The 22,211-nt window shown below is 39.6% G+C and overlaps 1 long non-coding RNA gene and 3 gene segments (V, D, J or C); all 4 read left to right on the forward strand.

Annotated features, from left to right (window-relative positions):
• The first annotated feature begins 4,136 nt into the window (after window positions 1-4,136).
• Window positions 4,137-4,492, forward strand: LOC115156973 (uncharacterized). Its single transcript, XR_003868362.1, has 3 exons — window positions 4,137-4,150; window positions 4,258-4,319; window positions 4,438-4,492. It is a non-coding gene; the product is annotated as an uncharacterized LOC115156973 (long non-coding RNA).
• Window positions 4,493-6,973: 2,481 nt separating this feature from the next.
• On the forward strand, window positions 6,974-7,858 carry LOC115157729 (T cell receptor alpha variable 13-1-like). The segment is given in 3 exon segments: window positions 6,974-7,093; window positions 7,220-7,531; window positions 7,809-7,858. Coding segments are annotated over 3 exon segments (402 nt in total).
• Window positions 7,859-8,575: 717 nt separating this feature from the next.
• On the forward strand, window positions 8,576-9,190 carry LOC115156960 (T cell receptor alpha variable 38-2/delta variable 8-like). The segment is given in 2 exon segments: window positions 8,576-8,692; window positions 8,803-9,190. Coding segments are annotated over 2 exon segments (384 nt in total).
• Window positions 9,191-20,572: 11,382 nt separating this feature from the next.
• On the forward strand, window positions 20,573-20,961 carry LOC115157730 (T-cell receptor alpha chain V region PHDS58-like). The segment is given in 2 exon segments: window positions 20,573-20,594; window positions 20,678-20,961. Coding segments are annotated over 2 exon segments (306 nt in total).
• The last annotated feature ends 1,250 nt before the right edge of the window (window positions 20,962-22,211 follow it).

A 22,211-nucleotide genomic window follows, 5' to 3' on the forward strand; every position in this document is an offset into this window, starting at 1 on the left:
GGTTAGTGCTGCATTTAGCTGTGGTTTTGTTTTTTGTGACATTATATGACAGTGTGGTTAGATTAACGAGAGTCTTGTCTTTAAAATGCTGTAAAATAGTCATATGTTTGAAAAATTGAAGTTTTCGGATTTTAGAGGAATTTGTATTTCGCGCCACGCCCATCATTGGATATTGGAGCAGGTGTTCCGCTAGCGGAACATCTAGATGTAAGAGGTTATTAACCTGTTAGGGTATAGGGGGCAGTATTGAGAATTTTTTGAAAAAATATGTGCCCATTTTTAACTGCCTATTACACCAACTCAAAAGCTAGAATATGCATATTATTGTTCAGGTTTGGATAGAAAACACCCTAAAGTTTCTAAAACTGTTTGAATGGTGTCTGTGAGTATAACAGAACTCATTTGGCAGGCAAAACCCTGAGACAGATTCTGACAGGAAGTGGATACCTGATGTGTTGAATTGACTTTCAGCCTATGCCATTGAAAAACAAAGGGGCTGAGGAATGTTTTGGCACTTCCTATTGCTTCCACAAGATGTCCCCAGCCTTTACAAAGTGTTTTGAGTCTTATACTGTGAGATCTGACCGAAGAAGAGCCTTGGAACGGCGATGGCCCATTAGACGCCTGGCGCGCGACTTGATGGTGGGTACTCTCATTCCGAAACGTTTTAAAAGAGAACCCAATGGTCCGCCTTGAATTTTATTCATGTTCTGGTTAAAAAAGGCCCTAATGATTTATGCGATACAACGTTTGACATGTTTGAACGAACGGAAATATATTTTTTCCGTTTGTGAAGTGAAGTGAAGTCCGGCTGGCTTAGGTCATGCGCTAACAACACGGAGGTTTTTGGACATAAATGATGAGCTTTTTTGAACAAAACTACACTCGTTATGGACCTGGGATTCTTTGGATTTGACATCTGATGAAGAGAATCAAAGGTAATGGATTATTTACATAGTATTTTCGATTTTAGATCTCTCCAACATGGCGGTTAGTCTGTATCGCAATGAGTATTTTTCTGGGCGTGTGCTCAGATTATTGCAAAGTGTGATTTCCCAGTAAGGTTATTTTTAAATCTGGCAAGTCCATTGCGTTCAAGAGATGTAAATCTATAATTCTTTGAATGACAATATAATATTTTACCAATGTTTTCTAATATTAATTAATTATTTTGTTGTCATGACTTGACTGCCGGTATTGGAGGGAAACGATTTCCTGAACATCAACGCCATAGTAAAACGCTATTTTTAGATATAAATATGAACTTGATAGAACTAAAAATGCATGCATTGTCTAACATAATGTCCTAGGAGTGTCATCTGATGGAGATTGTAAAAGGTTAGTGCATAATTTTAGCTGATTTTATGGTTTTGGTGACGCCTGTCTTTGAATCGACAATACATTACACACAGCTATTGTCAATGTACTCTCCTAACATAACCTAACTTTATGCTTTCCCCGTAAAACCTTTTTGAAATCGGACAACGTGGTTAGATTAAGGAGATGTTTATCTTTCAAAGGGTGTAAGTTAGTTGTATGTTTGAGAAATTTGAATTTTGACATTTATTTGGTTTCAAATTTGCCGCTCTTGAAATGCACCTCCTGTTGATAGGGTGCGCCACGGGTGGCACGCTAACGTCCCACATAGCCCCAAGAATCAATAAAACGGGCCTTCTTTAGACTAGTTGAGTATCTGGAGCGTCAGCATTTGTGGGTTTGATTACAAGCTAAAAATGGCCAGAAATAAATAACTTTCTTCTGAAACTCGTCAGTCTATTCTTGTTCTGAAAAATGAAGGTTATTCTTTGTTAGAAATTGCCAAGAAACTGAAGATCTCGTACAACGCTGTGCACTATTCCCTTCACAAAACAGCGCAGTCTGGCTCTCACTAGAATAGAAAGAGGAAAGGGAGGCCCCGGTGCACAACTGAGCAAGAGGGCAAGTACATTAGTGTCTAGTTTGAGAAAAAGACGCCTCACAAGTCCTCAACTGGCAGCTTCAAAAAACACCAGTCTCAACATCAAAAGTAATGAGGCGACTCTGGGATGCTGCCCTTCAAGGCAGAGTTCCTCTGTTCTTTTGCTCATCTTAATCTTTTATTTTTATTGGCCAGTCTGAGATATGGCTTCTTCTTTGCAACTCTGCTGAGAAGGCCAGCATTCCGGAGTCGCCTCTTCACTGTAGTGATTCAAACTCACAACTTTTGAGTGGTTAGGCGGTGACGTTTTACGCCCAACCATCCACCTGACCAACCACTCTACCTTTGTTTTTGCCATACCAAACATAACATATCATACTTATTTGACTGTTCCGGATTAACATCTACCAAGTTAAGTCTAGTCTCTGAGATCAGGCTGTGTATAAAGCTGACATATCAAAGAGCGGTAGTGAACATATCCCTGATAAGAAATAAACATCCGCAACGTCCCGGACATCAACTGAACTGATCATAACAAGCCTAACCCTGACAGACTCATCTCTGTACTACTGTGCTTTCAAGGATTGTTACAACCAGTATTGTTATACCCAGTGATACATATAAGACCCTGTACAAAAACCTGCAGAAAAAAATGCTTTATTGTTGTGTGGATCATCATTAAACATCAAACCACAATTTTATATAATAATGGCAGAGGTTGAGATCAGAGAATTGTGTGCACACCTGCACTGTGTTCAATCACCTGGTGGTCAAGTGTTTCTGTCTTCATATTCAGTTAACTGTGAGAAATATGTATTATTTACCCTTCAATCAGTAGCCTTCAATTTCTCTTACCGTAGACATTTTTTTAAAATTTTGTCTGGATAATCACTTGGGAATATGACAAAGTGCAAACATATTATTGTTTGTAGTTACTCTTATTCACAATTCACAATGCTTGGTGGTGTAGTATGAAAGTCAAGCTGAAGGGGGCAACCTAACAAAGCACACACACCCCTGAATCAGAGGATGTCATACAGACAGACACCTCCCCATGGTCTACTACTGCATGTAATACAGAACAACATGAAGCATCAACAGTAGGACAGAGGGTGTCAAAGCTCTGTGATAGATAGATCAGCATTGTTCTGCTCCTTACCTTTTCCACTTCAAACTGACTGACTAGTCATGAGAAATTGGCTGATCCTGCATGTTCTGGCTGCATGCTGCTTTGGTATAATATCACTCTGTTCATCTGTCTCTTTCTGTGCATTTGTTCATTTTATTTATATACATTATTATTATTATTATATGTTGTGAAGATCTATGTATCTTTCTTTTCAGGGTGCAGAGCAGAAGAGAATGTAAGACAGCCAACAGAAGACGTAATGGTCGTAGGACAACCAACAACACTTACTTGTCTATTTGATACAACTGATCAATCACCATATCTCTTCTGGTACAAACAACAAGCAAATGGCAACCCTATGTTTATGCTGAGAAGGGATACGTTTGGAGTTAAGGAAACTGCTACTGAGTTCAAGGACAGATTTGATGCCCATCTGAATGTCACAGCAAAGTCAGTCCCCTTGATGATCCAGAGGGTGCAGCTGTCTGAGTCTGCTGTTTACTACTGTGCTCTGAAGCCCACTGTGACAACAGGATATACAGCCCCTTACAAAAACTATAGGTTTCACATGTGTCCATAGAAACATACAGAACCACTGAAAAATTGTGTTCAAAGCGCAATATGTATTTCAAAATACTTTATGTACAGCAGTAGGCCTGAATTGGAAAGACTACATGAGTGTTTGAGCCTGAATAATAATACAATATGTGTACGTTTTCACCTAAAAAATACATGTTTATCTTACAAACTTCATGGAACATCTATGTAATTGACAATTGCTTTAAGCTACATTACATTTTATTTGAGTTTTTTTATTTTGGCTAATGTACTGCATAGAGTTCTTATATCTAATATTGACAAGGTAATCCTGACCCTCCTGACAGAGTAATATTGTCTCATACATTTCTTTACAATCTTACCTCTCTCTGAACAGGCTCCTCCTTCATGTCAGTCAGTTGATGGTGATATACAGGCTGAGATGGACATGGAAGAGAGAGAGGATCTCTACCTCTTACTGTAACGCACAGTCACTCTCAGTGTGTTCTGTATAACCATGGTACTCTGTCTGATCATCTGGCTGGTTCTTGATGTATTCTGCTTCAGTATGATGGAACCTTTTCTCTCAGTTGTTTATATAATTATCATCTACCTACTTCTCATTATATTCATCTTTCATTATCACTCACTTTATCTTTTTTTTGTCTTCCAGAGTGTACAGGAGACCATGTTCAACAGCAACCAGGAGGAGTGATTGTTACAGAAGGAGGATTGGTAACACTGAGTTGTCAATATAACACCACTGCTGCCAATGCAAATCTATATTGGTACAAACAAAAAGCAAATGACTTCCCTAAACATATGCTGAGCCGTTTTTCTTTTGGATCTGGAGACAATGCTGCAGGGTTCAAGGAGAGATTCAATGCAAATCTAAATGCCAAGACACAATCAGTCCCCTTGACGATCCAGAGGTTGCAGCTGTCTGACTCAGCTGTGTACTACTGTGCTCTGAGGCCCACTGTGACAACAGGATATACAGCCCCCTTACAAAAACACTGTGTCTGCACTTGGGTGTGTACAGTACTTTGTGTTGTGTGCCCTTTTTTAAGGGAACGTGTTACATAATTGAGGCAGAGGAAAGGAAATGCCTTTTATAGGTGACAGTGAGAAACCAGGGGTGTCATTCTGTCATAACTATACTTGTGTTCAATCTTTTCACTGTGTCAAATAACACTTACCAGCTTGTTACTGGGATCAATTTTAATATTTGTACAAGTGGGTGAGTTTGAAAATATTCTTCATTTCCAATCACTGTGAATGTAGTTAGTGAAGACTGGAGTGACATTCCTGTGAAGGATATTATGTAATTTAATACACTTGACTGAATTAAGATTTGATTTTTTTGTAATCATTTCCTGATAATAATTCCTGTTTTCATAAATGTTTTCCAGGTGGCAGTCATGGGAATGACATCACTCCAACAACAGATAAGGTGTTTGGGTTGGAGGGTGATGTCATAAATCTGTCCTGTAACTACTCCTCTGCTAGTACTCTCCAGTGGTATCAACAGTACTCTGGATCACCTCCCATCTTCCTCCTCCTCACTGGAGTGTCCTCAAACCCCTCTGTAGTGAAATCTAAACCTGAAGACCCTCGACTGTCTGTTAGGCTGAAAGATGAGAACCTGTGTGGATCTGGAGATCCACAAGTGGCAGATTCTACTCTGTACTACCATGCCCTGGAGCCCACAGTGTCACGTCCTGACCAGTAAAGGGGTTATTTGTTATTGTAGTTTGGTTTGGACGTGGCAGAGGGGTGTTTGTTTTATGTGGTTCGGGGTGTGTTGATATATGTGTTTATGTAGAGGGGTGTTTGTTTAGAGTATTCCGGGGTTTTGGTTATGTTCTATGTTGTCTTTCTATGCTCTATCTATGTTGTGTATTTCTTTGTTGGCCTGGTATGGCTCTCAATCAGGAACAGCTGTACATCGTTGTTGTTGCACTGCTGTGTTAGCCTGCAATACTGTTCGTTCGTTCTCTTGTTTTGTTTATTTTTAGTGTTCAATAAAAGTTCAAATGAGCACTCAACCCGCTGCACCTTGGTCCATTACATACGACGACTGTTACACACAGCGAAACGAAACCCAGACACACTGTTCAAAAATGTGACCTGAAAACACTGACATCCCCTAAGAGAAACATGTTCATTATTAGGTTACATTCAGTAGACAAAACATATACATGTAGGCTGGAAATTAACAGTGAATTATTTTCAATAAACAATAATAAAATGTTGAAACAAATGGAAAAGTGACAAACTCATTTGAATATCTGAGTATGTTGCAGATTTATACTGTAAATTCTAGATTTAAATCGGAAAATAACTGTGAATTAATTAATTGCCTGATGTGGAATAGATGAATTATCTTCAGATAGGTAAAGCCCCACCTTATCTCAGCTCACTGGTCACCATCGCAGCACCCACCCGTAGCACGCGCTCCAGCAGGTATATCTCACTTGTCACCCCCAAAGCCAATTCTTCCTTTGGCCGCCTTTCCTTCCAGTTCTCTGCTGCCAATGACTGGAACGAACTGCAAAAATAACTGAAGCTGGAGACTCATATCTCCCTCACTAGCTAAGCACCAACTGTCAGAGCAGCTCACAGATCACTGCACCTGTACATAGCCCATCTGTAAATAGCCCATCCAACTACCTCATCCCCATACTGTATTTATTTATCTTGCTCCTTTGCACCCCAATATCTCTACTTGCATTTTCATGTGTACATGTATATGTATATTAAACACTGGAATGGTAGATGTACATGTACATGTATATATATTCTGCACATCTACCATTCCAGTGTTTAATTGCTATATTGTAATTACTTCGCCACCATGGCCTATTTATTGCCTTACCTCCCTTATCCTACCTCATTTGCACATACTGTATATATACTTTTTCTACTGTATTATTGACTATGTTTGTTTATTCTATGTGTAACTCTGTGTTGTTGTATGTGTCAAACTGCTTTGCTTTATCTTGGCCAGGTCGCAGTTGCAAATGAGAACTTGTTCTCAACTAGCCTACCTGGTTAAATAAAGGTGAAATAACAATTTAAAATAAATAAAAATATATGCCCTTCAAGCAATGTTTTCAAGTATGACATCACAGTATACAGGTCAGGTCCTTCTGCCAAGTCTGTGCCCTAATATCAAGAAAATAAATTGAGATAAATAACAGTTTTATCCAATATCCAATAGAGGGAGACTAAGGTAATCATATTTCAATGCAGCCCTGCATTTTGAGGATGTGACAGTGGAATCAAGCAGCAACAAGAAGTCTGCTGTTACTTCTGCTCATCTGACAACTCTCTGTATTTGGGGTGGGGCTTCAAAGGTTTGAGAAGAGATGATACATTCAGAACTAGATGGAAGAGGATGTTACTTTAGTATACACAAATCTTGCTGTCTTGTGTGTTACCATTTTAACTTCCATTTTCAGAAACAATGTCAATCCCCACATTTATTTTGCTTGTAGTACTTGCATGTAAGTAATTTACTCTAATGACTACATTTTAGTTGGTGTTATTTTGAATCTAAAGTGTTAATGCAGTGATAATAGATCTATAACAGAGTAGTAATAGAAGAATAACATATTTTGCATCTCTTGCAGGTGACAGTAATGGTCAGACCATTGAGCCAATCAGAGAGGAGGTGTATGCTCCAGCAGGTAGCAATATTACACTTTCATGCACCTACTCATCTGCAGTCTCTCTTCAATGGTATCTCCAGGACCCTGGATCACCTCCTCAGTATATCCTGCTTATCCTGCATGGTGTTGGGTCTCCATCACGGGCTCCAGGTCTGGATCCTCGACTGTCAGTCAAACTGAATGATGAGAAGAACCGTGTGGATCTGGAGATCTCCTCTGCTAAAGAGAAAGACTCTGCTATGTACTACTGTGCACTGACTCCCACAGTGAAAGGTAACCTACAAACACTGTACAAAAACCTAACCTGACACATTCTATATGTACATGACATGACCTACAGGAGATGGTGCATATCAAGGTTTTTCTTTTTGACAGGAAACCTGGTGGGTGTGTTTAAAAACCTACGTAAAGAGGAGGAGCAACATTGTATATGCCTACTTATCATTTCAGAGTCATCGCAGTGTTTTGGCTTTTCTGTTTTCTAAATAACAAAATATCTGATCTGTAACATTGACCATGATGCTACTCTGTTATATTCTACTGATTTCAGCCATTGTAGGTGATACTTTAGAGGATGATATTACTCCAACCAGTCCTTAGGAGTATTATTTAGGGTAGCAGAGTTAAGATCTCCTGTAACTATACAGTAAAATCAGATTTTCTGCTGCGATACAGACAGTACCCTGGATCAGCACCCCAATTCCTCCTCTACACTACAGTCACCTCAAAGCCCTCTGTAATAAGAGCTAAACCTGAAGACCTTCGACTGTCAATCTGAATAAAGAGAGAACCAGTGTGGATCTTGTGCTTATTCTACACATCCTACCATCTACAATGTTGTTCTGTTAATTTTTACTCTTCTTTGACTTGATAGGTAAGTAATGACATTTTGATTCAAACTGAGTGTGATTATGTTGAGAGGTATTTATTTTTCAAATCAAAGATTACAAAGACAATACATTATATGAGTATGCATGTCTTTAACTTTTAAAATGTTTTCTCTTAGAACTCTGGTGTTTCAAATGCAGTTTATCTAAATCATGACAAAAAAGCCAAATGTGTGGATCTGGAGATCTCCTCTGCTGAAGTGACTGACTCTGCTCTCTACTACTGTGCCCTGATAGCTACAGTGACAGCAAACCCAGAAACACTGTACAAAAACCTTCATATGCTATTCATACAATAATGGAGGGAATCTACCTCCAGTCCCCCCGATCTCTCCCCCCCCCCCCGATCCCCCCCCCATTCCCCCTTCTTAATAGCAACTGTACTTTGGGGTGGAGCTTGTAGGTAAACTAAGCAGAAATTATCAACTGAAAACCTTGCAGATGAAGTTAGTTTGGAGTATTCAGCTTCTGTTGTACTATTAGTCAGTTTGACTTCCAACCCCAGCCATGTTGTTCATCTGGTCAATTATTATGTTCTCAGTAATAGGTAAGTTATGGATTTCAAAGTAGTGTCATGTTTTCTGCTTAGAAAATTACAGCAATACATGTTTATTTCAATAAAAAAATGACTCAATCTTAATTTCTTGAAATGTGCAGGTGACACCTATGAGCAGACTATTGAGCCAAACCAACAAGAAGTGTATGCAGAAGTGGGTAGTAATGTTCTTCTTTCCTGCAACTACTCCTCAGCAGACAGTCTACTATGGTATAAACAGTCTCCAGGATCAGCTCCCCAATACCTTCTGCTCATCCTGGACTCCACCGGGACTGAACATAGAGATAATTCTCTTGACCCTCGCTTCTCTGGTAAACTGAACAAAGAGAAGACCCGTGTGGATCTGGAGATCTCCTCTGCTAAAGTGACAGACTCTGCTCTGTACTACTGTGCTCTGACGCCCACAGTGACAGGAAACCCAGAGACACTGTACAAAAACCTATAACATCTGATTACAGGGAGAAAGTTATCATCAGGCAGATAAATTAATATGTCCTAAACACTAAACCCCTCTATTCTACCCATAACCCTAACCCTAACTTCATGTCCAGATCAATTATAAATGTTTTACTATTTTCTTCGTAATGAAGTATAACATCAATGAAGTACCACTGCATCAAACACCCTAGCTTGATTCTCCTAATCATCCTTACACCTATGAGGGGTGGCCCGCGGGCCCGCGGGCCCTGCCAGTGAGACATTTTTTTTATGTATTAAAAATTATTATATTTGAGTCACGATTATTGGCCTAAAATTACTCATTCCATGATATACAAACAACCTCCAATAGATGACGCTGTAGACTGGCAGCTCACTCTGTATTTGGGGCTACAGTCAGATTCAGAATGTGCTCAGTCATCAAAGCCACTTGACTGCTTGATGGCTTTTGACGTGAAAAATGAGCGCTGCGAAAATGAGAAAAATGGACTCTGAATGTCGTGTGTTTAAAGAATGGACAGCAAAATACTTTTTTTTTAAGGCGGTATGTCTGATATGCCAAGAAAGTTTTGCCGTTTTTAAGGAATATAATCGCAATTGTCATTTTTCAAGCAAGCACGCTAAAAGGGTGTCTGCTTGCTTGGAAAAAATGAACCTTCCGTGGAGCAAACATCACAACAGATGGATCACCAAATCTAACCGGTAAAAACATTGGCCTGATAAAAAGACTACAAAACAATATAAAAGAAGAAAGACCTTACTCGGAGGAATTGATATTTCTTCACTGTATTATTCATCAGGAAGCCCTGTGTAAAAGTGTATTAAAGCTGGAAAATGTTGTCAAAGTGGTTGTACAACTTCTCAACTTTAAACGGGCAAGGGGGTTTAACCATCGTCAGTTCATTCAGCTGCTCAATGACAGTGGCAGAGCACCAGGACTTGTTGTACCATTCAAATGTACACTGGCTAAGCCTGGGAAATGTATTTCGCCGTGTGTGGGAACATAGAGGGGGGATAGGTATGTTCCTTGCTACGATTGGTAAAGCTGACGACTTCTCCGAGTTGAAAGACACAGACTGGCTGGGCGACTTTGCTTTCGCTGTGGTCATACTTGGGCATCTGAAAGATCTAAATATGAAACTGCAGGGAAATTGTGTTTTTGTGCATGAACTGTATTCCAACGTGAAAGAATTCAAGGCCAAACTTATGTTGCTCACCAGACAAATGAGCTGCAGGTCTCTCTCTCATTTTCCGACACTGGCCGCACTGAATGCGCCCACATCGCAGTGCCGCACTGAGACATACAGCTGACTTTGTGAAGATTGAGACTGAGCTGGAGGTTGTATCACGCCCCCTGTCTTTTGACAGCGAGAAAGCACCACCAGACACACAACTGGAGCTCATCAACATCCAGTGTGACATTGCTTTGAAGGAGAAGTACAGCAGCCACAAAATACCCGTTTTATGGCTCACTGAATGAAACGCAGTTTCCAAACATCAAAAAGCACGCCCAGAGGATGCTGGTTTTATTCGGGTCCAGATATGTGTGTGAACAAACTTTCTCAGTCATGAACTACAACAAATCCTGTCACTGGTCAAATTTAACAAACCACTTGTCAGCTGTTCTGAGGATCTCTACTTCAGAAATGACACCAGACTTTGATGCCCTTTCTAAGAGAGGTGACCAGACCCATTGCTCAGATTAAGACTAAAATCACCAAGAGTGGGGTAGGCCAGGCTTATGTTTTCTTTCCCTCTTATCAAGTCTTTTTTTAAATTATCCAGCAAGGCACTTGGATACTGGCCTTGTCCCCATTCATTTGACATTGAATGCTACAATGGCTCAGATTGTACTTTATTTGGGCTGAGATGATTTGAGAACTGTTCAGTAATCTGCTTTAATATAAAGAGTTATAGACCATCTACATATCAACATGAAGCCAAATGTTGTTTGTGTATGCTCTGTACGTGGCTCACAATGTTCTTTTTTAGGGTGGAGGTGAAATGAGAAGCATTCCATAATATGCTATCATAAACAGGCCATTCAATATGAACTCAAATGATATACTTTTTGCTCTTACTTGTGTCACTCAGATTGTACTTTAGGAATGGAGATGGCCTTTATCAGACATCTGCTGTTTTCACTCACATAAACATGTTATTTCATATTTCAAAAGTTTGCACTTTTTGTCACTGTGAGTCTGATTGTGGGTAGAGATAAGATTGCAGAACTATTCTAGCAGCATATGTACACCTACAGTACACTACTAGTCGTGTCAACGTGAACAAAGGCTTCATATGTTTTGTTACGCATATAGTATGTGGCCCTTCACTTGGTTTCGAATGCTGAATGTGGCACTTGAGAGAAAACGTTTGCCCACCCCTGCTCTAGTCACTTCCATACCAGTCAGAAGAACTACAGTCTTTTATCTCTGAACAATCAAAAGCAGCTTTATAAAAATAAGTGTACAAGATAACATAAGACATAAGTTAACAAACCTTTCAAAAAGTTAACAAACCTTTCAAAAATAATGAGTAGCTAAAAGAATAATAAATATATGTAACGAAATAACAGTTAAATTAAATTAAATACAAAAAACAACAATTGATTTGTATTGTTTTCTTTTTTTTTTTACAAATGTTTTATATGTTGTATGCTTCTTTTTATAATTTTATTTCATTTGAGACGTCTTTTAGTGTTGTATTTTATAATATTTGACATTCATTAGAACACTTGTTTTATATACTTATTTATTGCAAAAAAGAAATGAAATAGCAAAGTAAAAAAAATTAAATAGAAAAACAGCAATAATTGAACTGTATTCATTTAAAACTTTTTTCTTCACATGCATTAAAACATGAATGGAGTAGTATTGTTAAAGATAAATGAATGCATCAATACTAACATTAAACAAGGATTGCATGGCATACACAGAAACAAAATTTGTTGTTCAACAGCCCCTGTCTTTGGTGGTAGGTGGAGCTACAACATTTTCTCCAATCACACAAGACTGAAAGATTGCTATAGAGAGAGATATTCAACTCTGTCTCTTTTGTGTCATAGTCTTTTAAATACCATATCAATCAGCTATGTTGATGCTTTCATCATTTCTCCTCTCAGTCCTTGTTGGTGAGTGCTGTATTCAATTTCATCATTTTCATTCGAACTCCATAATATATTTGATAGTTGTCAAAAAATCTAGCAAAATAGCAACATGTCTTTACTTTTCTGACAGATGTCAGTTTTCAAGATGACATTAATCCCACTAGGCCTATGGTGGGTGGTGTGGAGGGTGATACCATCATGTTATCCTGCAGCTACACTGGCTCTGTAAACAATCTACAGTGGTATCGTCAGTATCCCAGGTCTAAACCAGAGTTCCTGATTCTCATCACTAAATCAGGATATGTCCAGAAACCTGTCCCTCCTCGCATGTCAGCTAAGGTTCAAACCGACCGCATGGATCTGGAGATCTCCTCTGCTGAAGTGACAGATTCTGCTCTGTACTACTGTGCCCTGGCGCCCACAGTGAGAGGAAACCTTGATACACTGTACAAAAACCTGTCAAGTGCTTTGGGAAGAAACCAATGATAAAGGGAGGAGCTACAGTAAGCAGAAAGGAATTAAGATACAGCTCAGCAACAGAGGAATAAATTATCATAGATAGCCAAGATGATGTATCTGTATGCAATGCTGATGCTCGGCACATTTGTAGGTAAGTGACACATAAAAAAAGGATATTAGGTTTTACATTTCATTTTCTTTTCTTTTCATTAACGTGTGCATTACAACTACACTTTATTTATCCAGATGACAGTTTAGAGATGGGACTCCCATCACGGCCGGATGTGATGCAGCCTGGATACGGAGTTTATAAAGAAAGCAGATCCTCTGAACACTCAAATATCTACGAAACTCAATGAAGAGTAAACCATTTGGATCTGGTGATCTCCTCTGCTGAAGTGACAGACTCCTCTCTGAACTACTGTGCTCTGAAGCCCACAGTAACAGGAAACCCAGAAACACTACAAAAACCTGACTAATAAATTCCTACTCGTAAACACCATGTAATAGGAAAGCATCTGCATACAAATGATCAGAGATCATGTTCATGACGACCATCAATTAAGTCATATTTGTTCATCACAGATTATAATTTTGAAGTAATGTGGGTCCATTTACTGAATAGGAGAAGTTAAGATGAGAGGTGGAGAGATGATTCTCCTCTATCTGACTGGAACTTCAGTTCTGCCTCCTGATAGCCACTGCCTCTCTAATCAAATCACATTTATTTATATAGCCCTTCGTACATCAGCTGATATCTCAAAGTGCTGTACAGAAACCCAGCCAAAAACCCCAAACAGCAAGCAATACAGGTGTAGAAGCACGGTGGCTAGGAAAAACTACCTAGAAAGGCCAAAACCTAGGAAGAAACCTAGAGAGAAACCAGGCTATGAGGGGTGGCCAGTCCTCTTCTGGCTGTGCCGGGTGGAGATTATAACAGAACATAGCCAAGATGTTCAAATGTTCATAAATGACCAGCATGGTCAAATAATAATAATCACAGTTGACGAGGGTGCAACAAGTCAGCACCTCAAGAGTAAACGTCAGTTGGCTTTTCATAGCCGATCATTGAGAGTATCTCTACCGCTCCTGCTGTCTCTAGAGAGTTGAAAACAGCAGGTCTGGGACAGGTAGCACGTCCGGTGAACAGGTCAGGGTTCCATAGCAGCAGGCAGAACATTTGAACCTGGAGTAGCAGCACGGCCAGGTGGACTGGGGACAGCAAGGAGTCATGTCAGGTAGTCCTGAGGCATGGTCCTAGGGCTCAGGTCCTCCGAGAGAAAGAAAGAAAGAGAATTAATTAGAGAGAGCATACTTAAAACCTCTTACATCTAGACGTTCCGCTAGCGGAACACCTGCTCCAATATCCAATGATGGGTGTGGCGCGAAATACAAAGTCCTCGAAATCCGAAAACTTCCATTTTTCAAACATATGACTATTTTACACCATTTTAAAGACAGGACTCTCCTTTATCTAACCACACTGTCCGATTTCAAAAAGGCTTTACAGTGAAAGCAAAACATTAGATTATGTCAGCAGAGTACCCAGCCATAAATAATCAGACGCCCATTTTTCAAGCTAGCATATAATGTCACATTAACCCAAACCACAGCTAAATGCAGCACTAACCTTTGATGATCTTCATCAGATGACACTCCTAGGACATTATGTTATACAATACATGCATGTTTTGTTCAATCAAGTTCATATTTATATAAAAAACCAGCTTTTTACATTAGCATGTGATGTTCAGAACTAGCATACCCACCGCAAACTTTGGTGAATTTACAAAATTACTCACAATTAACGTTCACAAAATACATAACAATTATTTTAAGAATATGTTATGTTTGAGAAATTGAAGTTATAGCATTTTTTGGGGGTTTGTATTTCGCGCCACGCTATACTATTGGATATTGGTGAGGCGTTCCGCTAGTGGAACGTCTGTCCCTAACAGGACAATCACGGTGTCAGATTTTAAAATAGCTTTTCGGTGAACGCATATTTTGCAATATTCTGAGTACATAGCTCGCCATCACAGCAAGCTATATATAAGTTCGGGGTCACCTAAACTCAGAATTAGTATTAGAAATATTCTCTTACCTTTGCTGATCTTCGTCAGAATGCACTCCCAGGACTGCTTCTTCCACAATAAATTTTGTTTTTGTTCGAAATAATCCATATTTATGTCCAAATACCTCCGTTTTGTTCGTGCGTACAGAGCACTATCCAAAGGCATAACGCACAAGTGCGGTACCAGAGATGAAAAGTTAAAATGTTCCATTACTGTTCTTAGAAGCATGTCAAACGTTGTTTAAAATCAATCTTTATGGTATTTTTAACATAAAAAAGCGATAATGTTCCAACCGGACAATAGCGTATTCATTCAAGGAGAAAAAGAAGGAACAGCGGGCTCGCGGGACCACGCATATCCAATCCCTTTGTCTCCAGGCAGTCCACTCAGTGACTGAGCTCCTATATTCTGCCCGGATACAGGAGACAGATGAAACAACTTTCTGAAGGCTTTTGACAGCCAATGGAAGTCTTAGGAAGTGCAACGTGACCCCACAGACACTGTAGGTTCAAAAGGGATTAGAAAAAAGAACTACAATTCTCAGATCCTCCACTTCCTGGTTGAATTTTTCTCAGGTTTTTGCCTTCCATATGAGTTCTGTTATACTCACAGACACCATTCAAACAGTTTTAGAAACTTCAGTGTTTTCTATCCAAATCTACTAATAATATGCATATTCTAGTTTCTGGCCAGAGTAGTAAACAGATTAATTTGGGTACGTTTTTCATCCGGCTGTGAAAATACTGCCCCCTATATTGTAATTACAGAGCAAAACTGATAGTAATCGGATGCCCAGAGCTGGATGGATGTGACAGACGAAAGAACTCTGGCTATCAGGTAATAACCTCTTGAGGACCCCTTCGAGATAAAATCCCGTTAAAAAGATTGGTTGGAGAACAACCAGTGAGATAGCACGGCGAAATTCAAAAAAAATGTATCTCAATTAAAATTCAAGTATTATACGGCATTTTAAAGATACTCTACTCGTTAATCCAATCACATTGTCCGATTTCAAAAAGGCTTTACGTTGAAAGCAAAACATTAGATTATTTTAGGATAACACCTTAGCAAAAAAAAAGCAATTTTCCAAGCAAGGATAGTGTCGTGTCTTTGGCTATGCCGGATTAAGTGATATGACATGCTAACTTATAAAATGATTTCTCTGTAATTAATATTACCTGATTAAGCTAATCATGTAAATGTAATTAACTAGAAAGTCGGGGCACCACGGAAGAACGTTTATAGAGCCGTTATCTTCCGAATAAACTCTTAAAATACTTAGTAATATTTTACATCGATAGCAGTCAATATTAACCCTTATCTTATTTTCAGGCTCATAATGAAAGTTGTAAATTCTATCTTCACGAACCCTGGCTAACAAGTTGAATCAGCAATACAAAATTGGGTTTAATTATTTATTTACTAAATACCTAAACTAATCACACAGAATTACAAATACACCGAATACATATGATGTCATACAGAAAACGTCCTGGTGGACGGAACCTGTATCATGGCTGGTTACACAAAGGAAAGGGGGTTGGGCTTGAATGAAAGAGAGGGAAGATTTAGGAACGAAGAAACAGCAGCTATGCTATCGTAAATACATTATCTTATGCATTCTAAATTACCACCCATTTGGAACAGGAAAATGCAATAAATATTTACTCTGAGCTGCGCTTCGGTAGATTGGTCGTAGATGCTGGCCGGGTTGGCCAACAGATCTTCCTGTTCTCGGAAGAATGTCTCTGGTGGTAAATTGGATACGTGGTGGTATCTTCGTCCGTCTGTTAGACTGGATCCGTCGTCCGTCCTTTCCTAGCCCACGTCTACAGCGGCCGCTGCTAACTCAACGGCTAGGAAGTATCACTTCTGTAGTGAATAAGCTCAAAGTTCATACCAGTTCATACCATAGCTCACGCCGAGGTTGGCTTAGTTCTGTCCTTGACATGTGTGTCCTAACGTAGAGGCTGCAGCCCTCACGTACTGGAACAACGTGGTTATCTTTTCGTCAAAGGCTTATATAGTGGAGAGGGGGGAAGGATGTGTTTCATCGTTTATAACCCCTCCTCTTCACAGGGGTGGGCCACTGATCAAGCAGGGCACTTTCCTTATGAAAACCCAAATCTCTCATTTGGAAGCTAAAATTACATTTCATCTCCTAACAATTTCAATATCAAACATTTCAATTGCATAACAATTCCATGTTACTCTGATAACTAGAGGGTGTATACTTTCTCAGGTACAGTTTATGTCGTCCTGTCATCAATCATAATGTCTCAGATAACAACGAACTGACATCCATACTCATTACGTTCCAAAGCATATTTCCAACTGGTTTTATTACCAAAATATGGTTCCTTTCCCCATTTGTTTGATGTTCCCAGACTCTCTATATTTAACACAGGCTATTCAAGTCCTTCAGTAGGGTCAGAGAGGGGAAGGGAGAAAGGTATTTATGGGGGGGTCATAAACCTTACCCATAGGCCAACGTCATGACAGTAGCCATCACAAAACCAGATATACAGCTAAAATGAAGCACTAACCTTTGACAATCTTCATTAGATGACACTCCTAGTACATCATGTTAGACAATACATGCATTTTTTTGTTCGATCAAGTTCATATTTATATCCAAAAATCACATTTTTACATTGGCGCGTGACGTTCAGAAAATGTTTTTTCCCCATAACATCCGGTGAATAGGCACATTCATTTACAGAAGAACTCATAAATGTTGGCAAAATTTCTAACAATTATTTAACCTTTTGGGGATAGGGGGCAGTATTTGCACGGCCGGATAAAAAACGTACACGATTTAATCTGGTTCCTACTCCTGCCCAGTAACTAGAATATGCATATAATTATTGGCTTTGGATAGAAAACACCCTAAAGTTTCTAAAACTGTTTGAATGGTGCCTGAGTATAACAGAACTCATTTGGCAGGCAAAAACCTGAGAAGATTCCTTACAGGAAGTGGCCTGTCTGACCATTTCTTGCCCTCCTTGACCATCTCTAACAAAAACAGGGGATCTCTGGCATGACGTGACACTTCCTCTCAGAACCCGGGAAAAAGCTGAATGACGTAATTCCAGGCCCAGGCTGAAACACACTAGCGCTTTTGGCAAGTGCTCTATCAGAGGGCCATCAGACTGAGTCTCGTGCATGAGGGGATAGCATGCTTTTACTTTCGCTCTCTTTGTAATAAACGATTTCCCGGTCGGAATATTATCGCTTTTTTACGAGAAAAACGGCATAAAAATTGATTTTAAACAGCAGTTGACATGCTTCGAAGTACGGTAATGGAATATTTAGACATTTTTTGTCACGAAATGCGTCGTGCTCGTCACCCTTATTTACCCTTTCGGATAGTGTCTTGAACGCACGAACAAAACGCCGCTATTTGAACATAACAATGGATTATTTGGGACCAAACCAACATTTGTTATTGAAGTCCTGGGAGTGCATTCTGACGAAGAACAGCAAAGGTAATAACATTTTTCTTATAGTAAATCTGACTTTGGTGAGTGCTAAACTTGCTGGGTGTCTAAATAGCTAGCCCTGTGATGCCGGGTTATCTACTTAGAATATTGCAAAATGTGCTTTCACCGAAAAGCTATTTTAAAATCGGACATATCGAGTGCATAGAGGAGTTCTGTATCTATAATTCTTAAAATAATTGTTATGTTTTTTGTGAACGTTTATCGTGAGTAATTTAGTAAATTCACCGGAAGTGTTCGGTGGGAATGCTAGTCACATGCTAGTCACCTGCTAATGTAAACAGCTGGTTTTTGATATAAATATGAACTTGATTGAACAGACATGCATGTATTGTATAACATAATGTCCTAAGATTGTCATCTGATGAAGATCATCAAAGGTTAGTGCTGCATTTAGCTGTGGTTTGGGTTTATGTGACATGATATGCTAGCTTGAAAAATGGGTGTCTGATTATTTCTGGCTGGGTACTCTGCTGACATAATCTAATGTTTTGCTTTCGTTGTAAAGCCTTTTTGAAATCGGACAGTGTGGTTAGATTAACGAGAGTCTTGTCTTTAAAATGCTGTAAAATAGTCATATGTTTGAGAAATTGAAGAAATAGCATTTCTAAGTATTTGAATAACGCGCCACGGGATTCCACTGGCTGTTGAGTAGGTGGGACGATTTCGTCCCACATACCCTAGAGAGGATAACATGGGTGGTGGAGCACGTAATAATGTCATTTATTTGGAACCGTTTTCCTGAATGTGGGTTGCAGAAATATTCAAACACATCATATTGTTGCACTGTGCGTAACCTCTGCATTTATGGCTACCATTTGGAAGAGGGAATAAAAGAACCTGGTTGATTTTCTTTGTGGCTGGCAGTTGGCATGGACCAATTTATTGCATTAATTGCGTCCTCTCCTATATACAATAAGTGGTGGATTCTTAAATTCAGCAGGCAAAGCTGGGTCAGATGATAAAACATGGCAGTGTTTCTTGATGTAGTTGTGAACATTACGGAGTGTTCTTTAGCGGGTCTTTTTTGTAGCAGTTCATCTCGTGTATTCCTCAATGCCAAATGAAGTGCTTCATCCACACATTGTGCAGAATAGACTCCAATTAGAAATCTATTGCGCATCTCCGCTGCTTTTTTTCTAGACAGTACTCTGTACTACTGTGCCCTGACGGAAACACGGTACTAAAACCTTTCAAATGTGATTCATACAATTAAATGGAGAGAATCTACCTCCAAACAACCCAGTGGAGGGAATGAGAGATGCAGTATCACAGAGGAGGACAAATGAGAGGAGAGGAGAGGCCAGGAGAGGTGAGGAGAGGAGAGGAGAGATTGAGAATCTTAATAGCAACTGTACTTTGGGGTGGAGTTTGTAGGCAAACTAAGCAGAAATGATGAACTGAAACCTTGCAGATGAAGTTAGTTTGTAGTATTCAGCTTCTGTTGTACTATTAGTCAGTTTGACTTCCAACCCCAGCCATGCTGTTCATCTGGTCATTTATTATGTTCTCAGTAATAGGTAAGTTATGGCTTTCAAAGCAGTGTCATGTTTTCTGCTTAGAAAATTAAAGCAATACATGTTTATTTCAATTTAAAAAATGACTCAATCTTAATTTCTTGAAATGTGCAGGTGACACCTGTGAGCAGAATATCGAGCCAAACCAACATGAAGTGTATGCAGAAGTGGGTAGTAATGTTCTTCTTTCCTGCAACTACTCCTCAGCAGACAGTCTACTATGGTATAAACAGTCGCCAGGATCAGCTCCCCAATAGCTTCTGCTCATCCCGCACTACAGTGGGATTGAACAGAGAGCTGATTCTCTTGACTCTCGCTTCTCTGGTAAACTGAACAAAGAGAAGACCCGTGTGGATCTGGAGATCTCCTCTGCTGAAGTGACAGACTCTGCTCTGTACTACTGTGCTCTGAATCCCACAGTGACAGGAAACCCAGAAACACTGTACAAAAACCTAACATCGCCTGAGAGAGTATTTCTACTCTGTAGTTCCAGGATTTATTTGACAATACTTCCATCAAGTGGAGTCAACATGCACCCGTTATATTATGTCAAGAGGAGGAGGTTAGTGTTACACATAACATGTAATGAGAGGAACTGATTCACCCAGAGAGTGAATGTTCCAAGAGAAGATCATTAGAGAAGTCTCTGTCTAACACCCAGTCGCTATGATGCTGCTCTATTCAGTCTTGTTTATGTGCACTTGTAGGTAAGAATTCCCTCTCCATTAACTGAATGTGTACTAACAGAATGTACACTGTTTAGTATTCATTACAATATGATATTATCAATATCAAGAGGTAATACACTTTGAAACACCAAATGTGGATATACTGTACACTGTCTACATTGACTGAGTAATCCATGTTTTTCTTTTTTACAGGTACAAGTGTTGAAGACATAATTACTCCAGACAGAGATGTGGTGGATGTTATGGAGGGTAGTAGTGTTCAACTCTCCTGTAGATACAACAGCTCATTAACCAACAGTCTGTTATGGTACCTCCAGCACCCTGGATCCTCTCCACAGTTCCTCATAGTGGACTACTCTGGGATCATACCCAACACTGATAGTACAAAATGGACCCTCACACATGAAAAAGAGAACAACCGTGTGGATCTGGAGATCTCCTCTGTTGAAGTGACAGACTCTGCTCTGTACTACTAAGTAGCAGTTTTGAAGATGACAATTCCACTAGGCCTATGGTGGGTGGTGTGGAGGGTGATACCATCACACCATCTTGCAGCTACACTGGCTCTGTAAACAAGCTACAGTGGCATCATTAGTATCCCAGGTCTAAACTAGAGTTCCTGATTCTCGCCTTCCAGCTCAGGTTCATATAGATCGTGTGGATCTGGAGATCTCCTCTACTGAAGTGACAGACTGCTCTATACTACTGTGCCACGGAGCCCACAGTGACAGGAAACACTTCCTCATACAAAAAGCTGACAGTCTGACACAAATGTGCATATGGTATATATAGTATAGCATAGTATAGTATTGTGGATCTATTTAAAAAAACAAACAAAGAATAAAGCAAATACTTGACATTTTCAGATAGAAATTAAGTCTGAGGAGGAGGCCAATAGGAACTGAAAACCCTTAAACAGAAGAAGAGTTACATATCCAGTTATCATAGGACGGGCCTCATAGTCAAACACTGGTATAGGCTGGGTATACCTGCAACCATGAGGATGTCTCTGTAGAGGAACTACTCAGCTCTCTCACTGTCTTATCTCTCAGTTGGTTTATCTAGTCTGTGTCAGGATGTCACTCATATTACTGTTGCTCCTCTCAGCATTTGTAAGTGAGTGCAGAATTCTCATCTTAAACCAAATAACATTGCTTTTTTTCAGTGAATAATTGCATTAAAAACGATGTGGTATTTTACTGGAAAGTTTCAATTCTTTCTCTTGTCATACTTTATGGGCACCTAATCCATGTATACTGCTCCAAAAAATAAAGGGAACACTTAAACAACACATCCTAGTTCTGAATGAAAGAAATAATCTTATTAAATACTTTTTTCTTCACATAGTTGAATGTGCTGACAACCACTCAATAATAATCAATGGAAATCCAATTTATCAACCCATGGAGATCTGGATTTGGAGTCACACTCAAAATTAAATTGGAAAACCACACTACAGGCTGATTCAACTTTGATGTAATGTCCTTAAAACAAGTCATAAGGAGGCTCAGTACTGCGTGTGGCCTCCACGTGCCTGTATGACCTCCCTACAACGCCTGGGCATGCTCCTGATGAGGTGGCGGATGGTCTCCTGAGGGATCTCCTCCCAGACCTGGACTAAAGCATCCGCCAACTCCTGGACAGTCTGTGGTGCAACGTGGCGTTGGTGGATGGAGCGAGACATGATGTCCCAGATGTGCTCAATTGGATTCAGGTCTGGGGAACG

Source organism: Salmo trutta, chromosome 21 (genome assembly GCF_901001165.1).
Source record: "Salmo trutta chromosome 21, fSalTru1.1, whole genome shotgun sequence".
Taxonomy (NCBI): Eukaryota; Metazoa; Chordata; class Actinopteri; order Salmoniformes; family Salmonidae; genus Salmo; species Salmo trutta.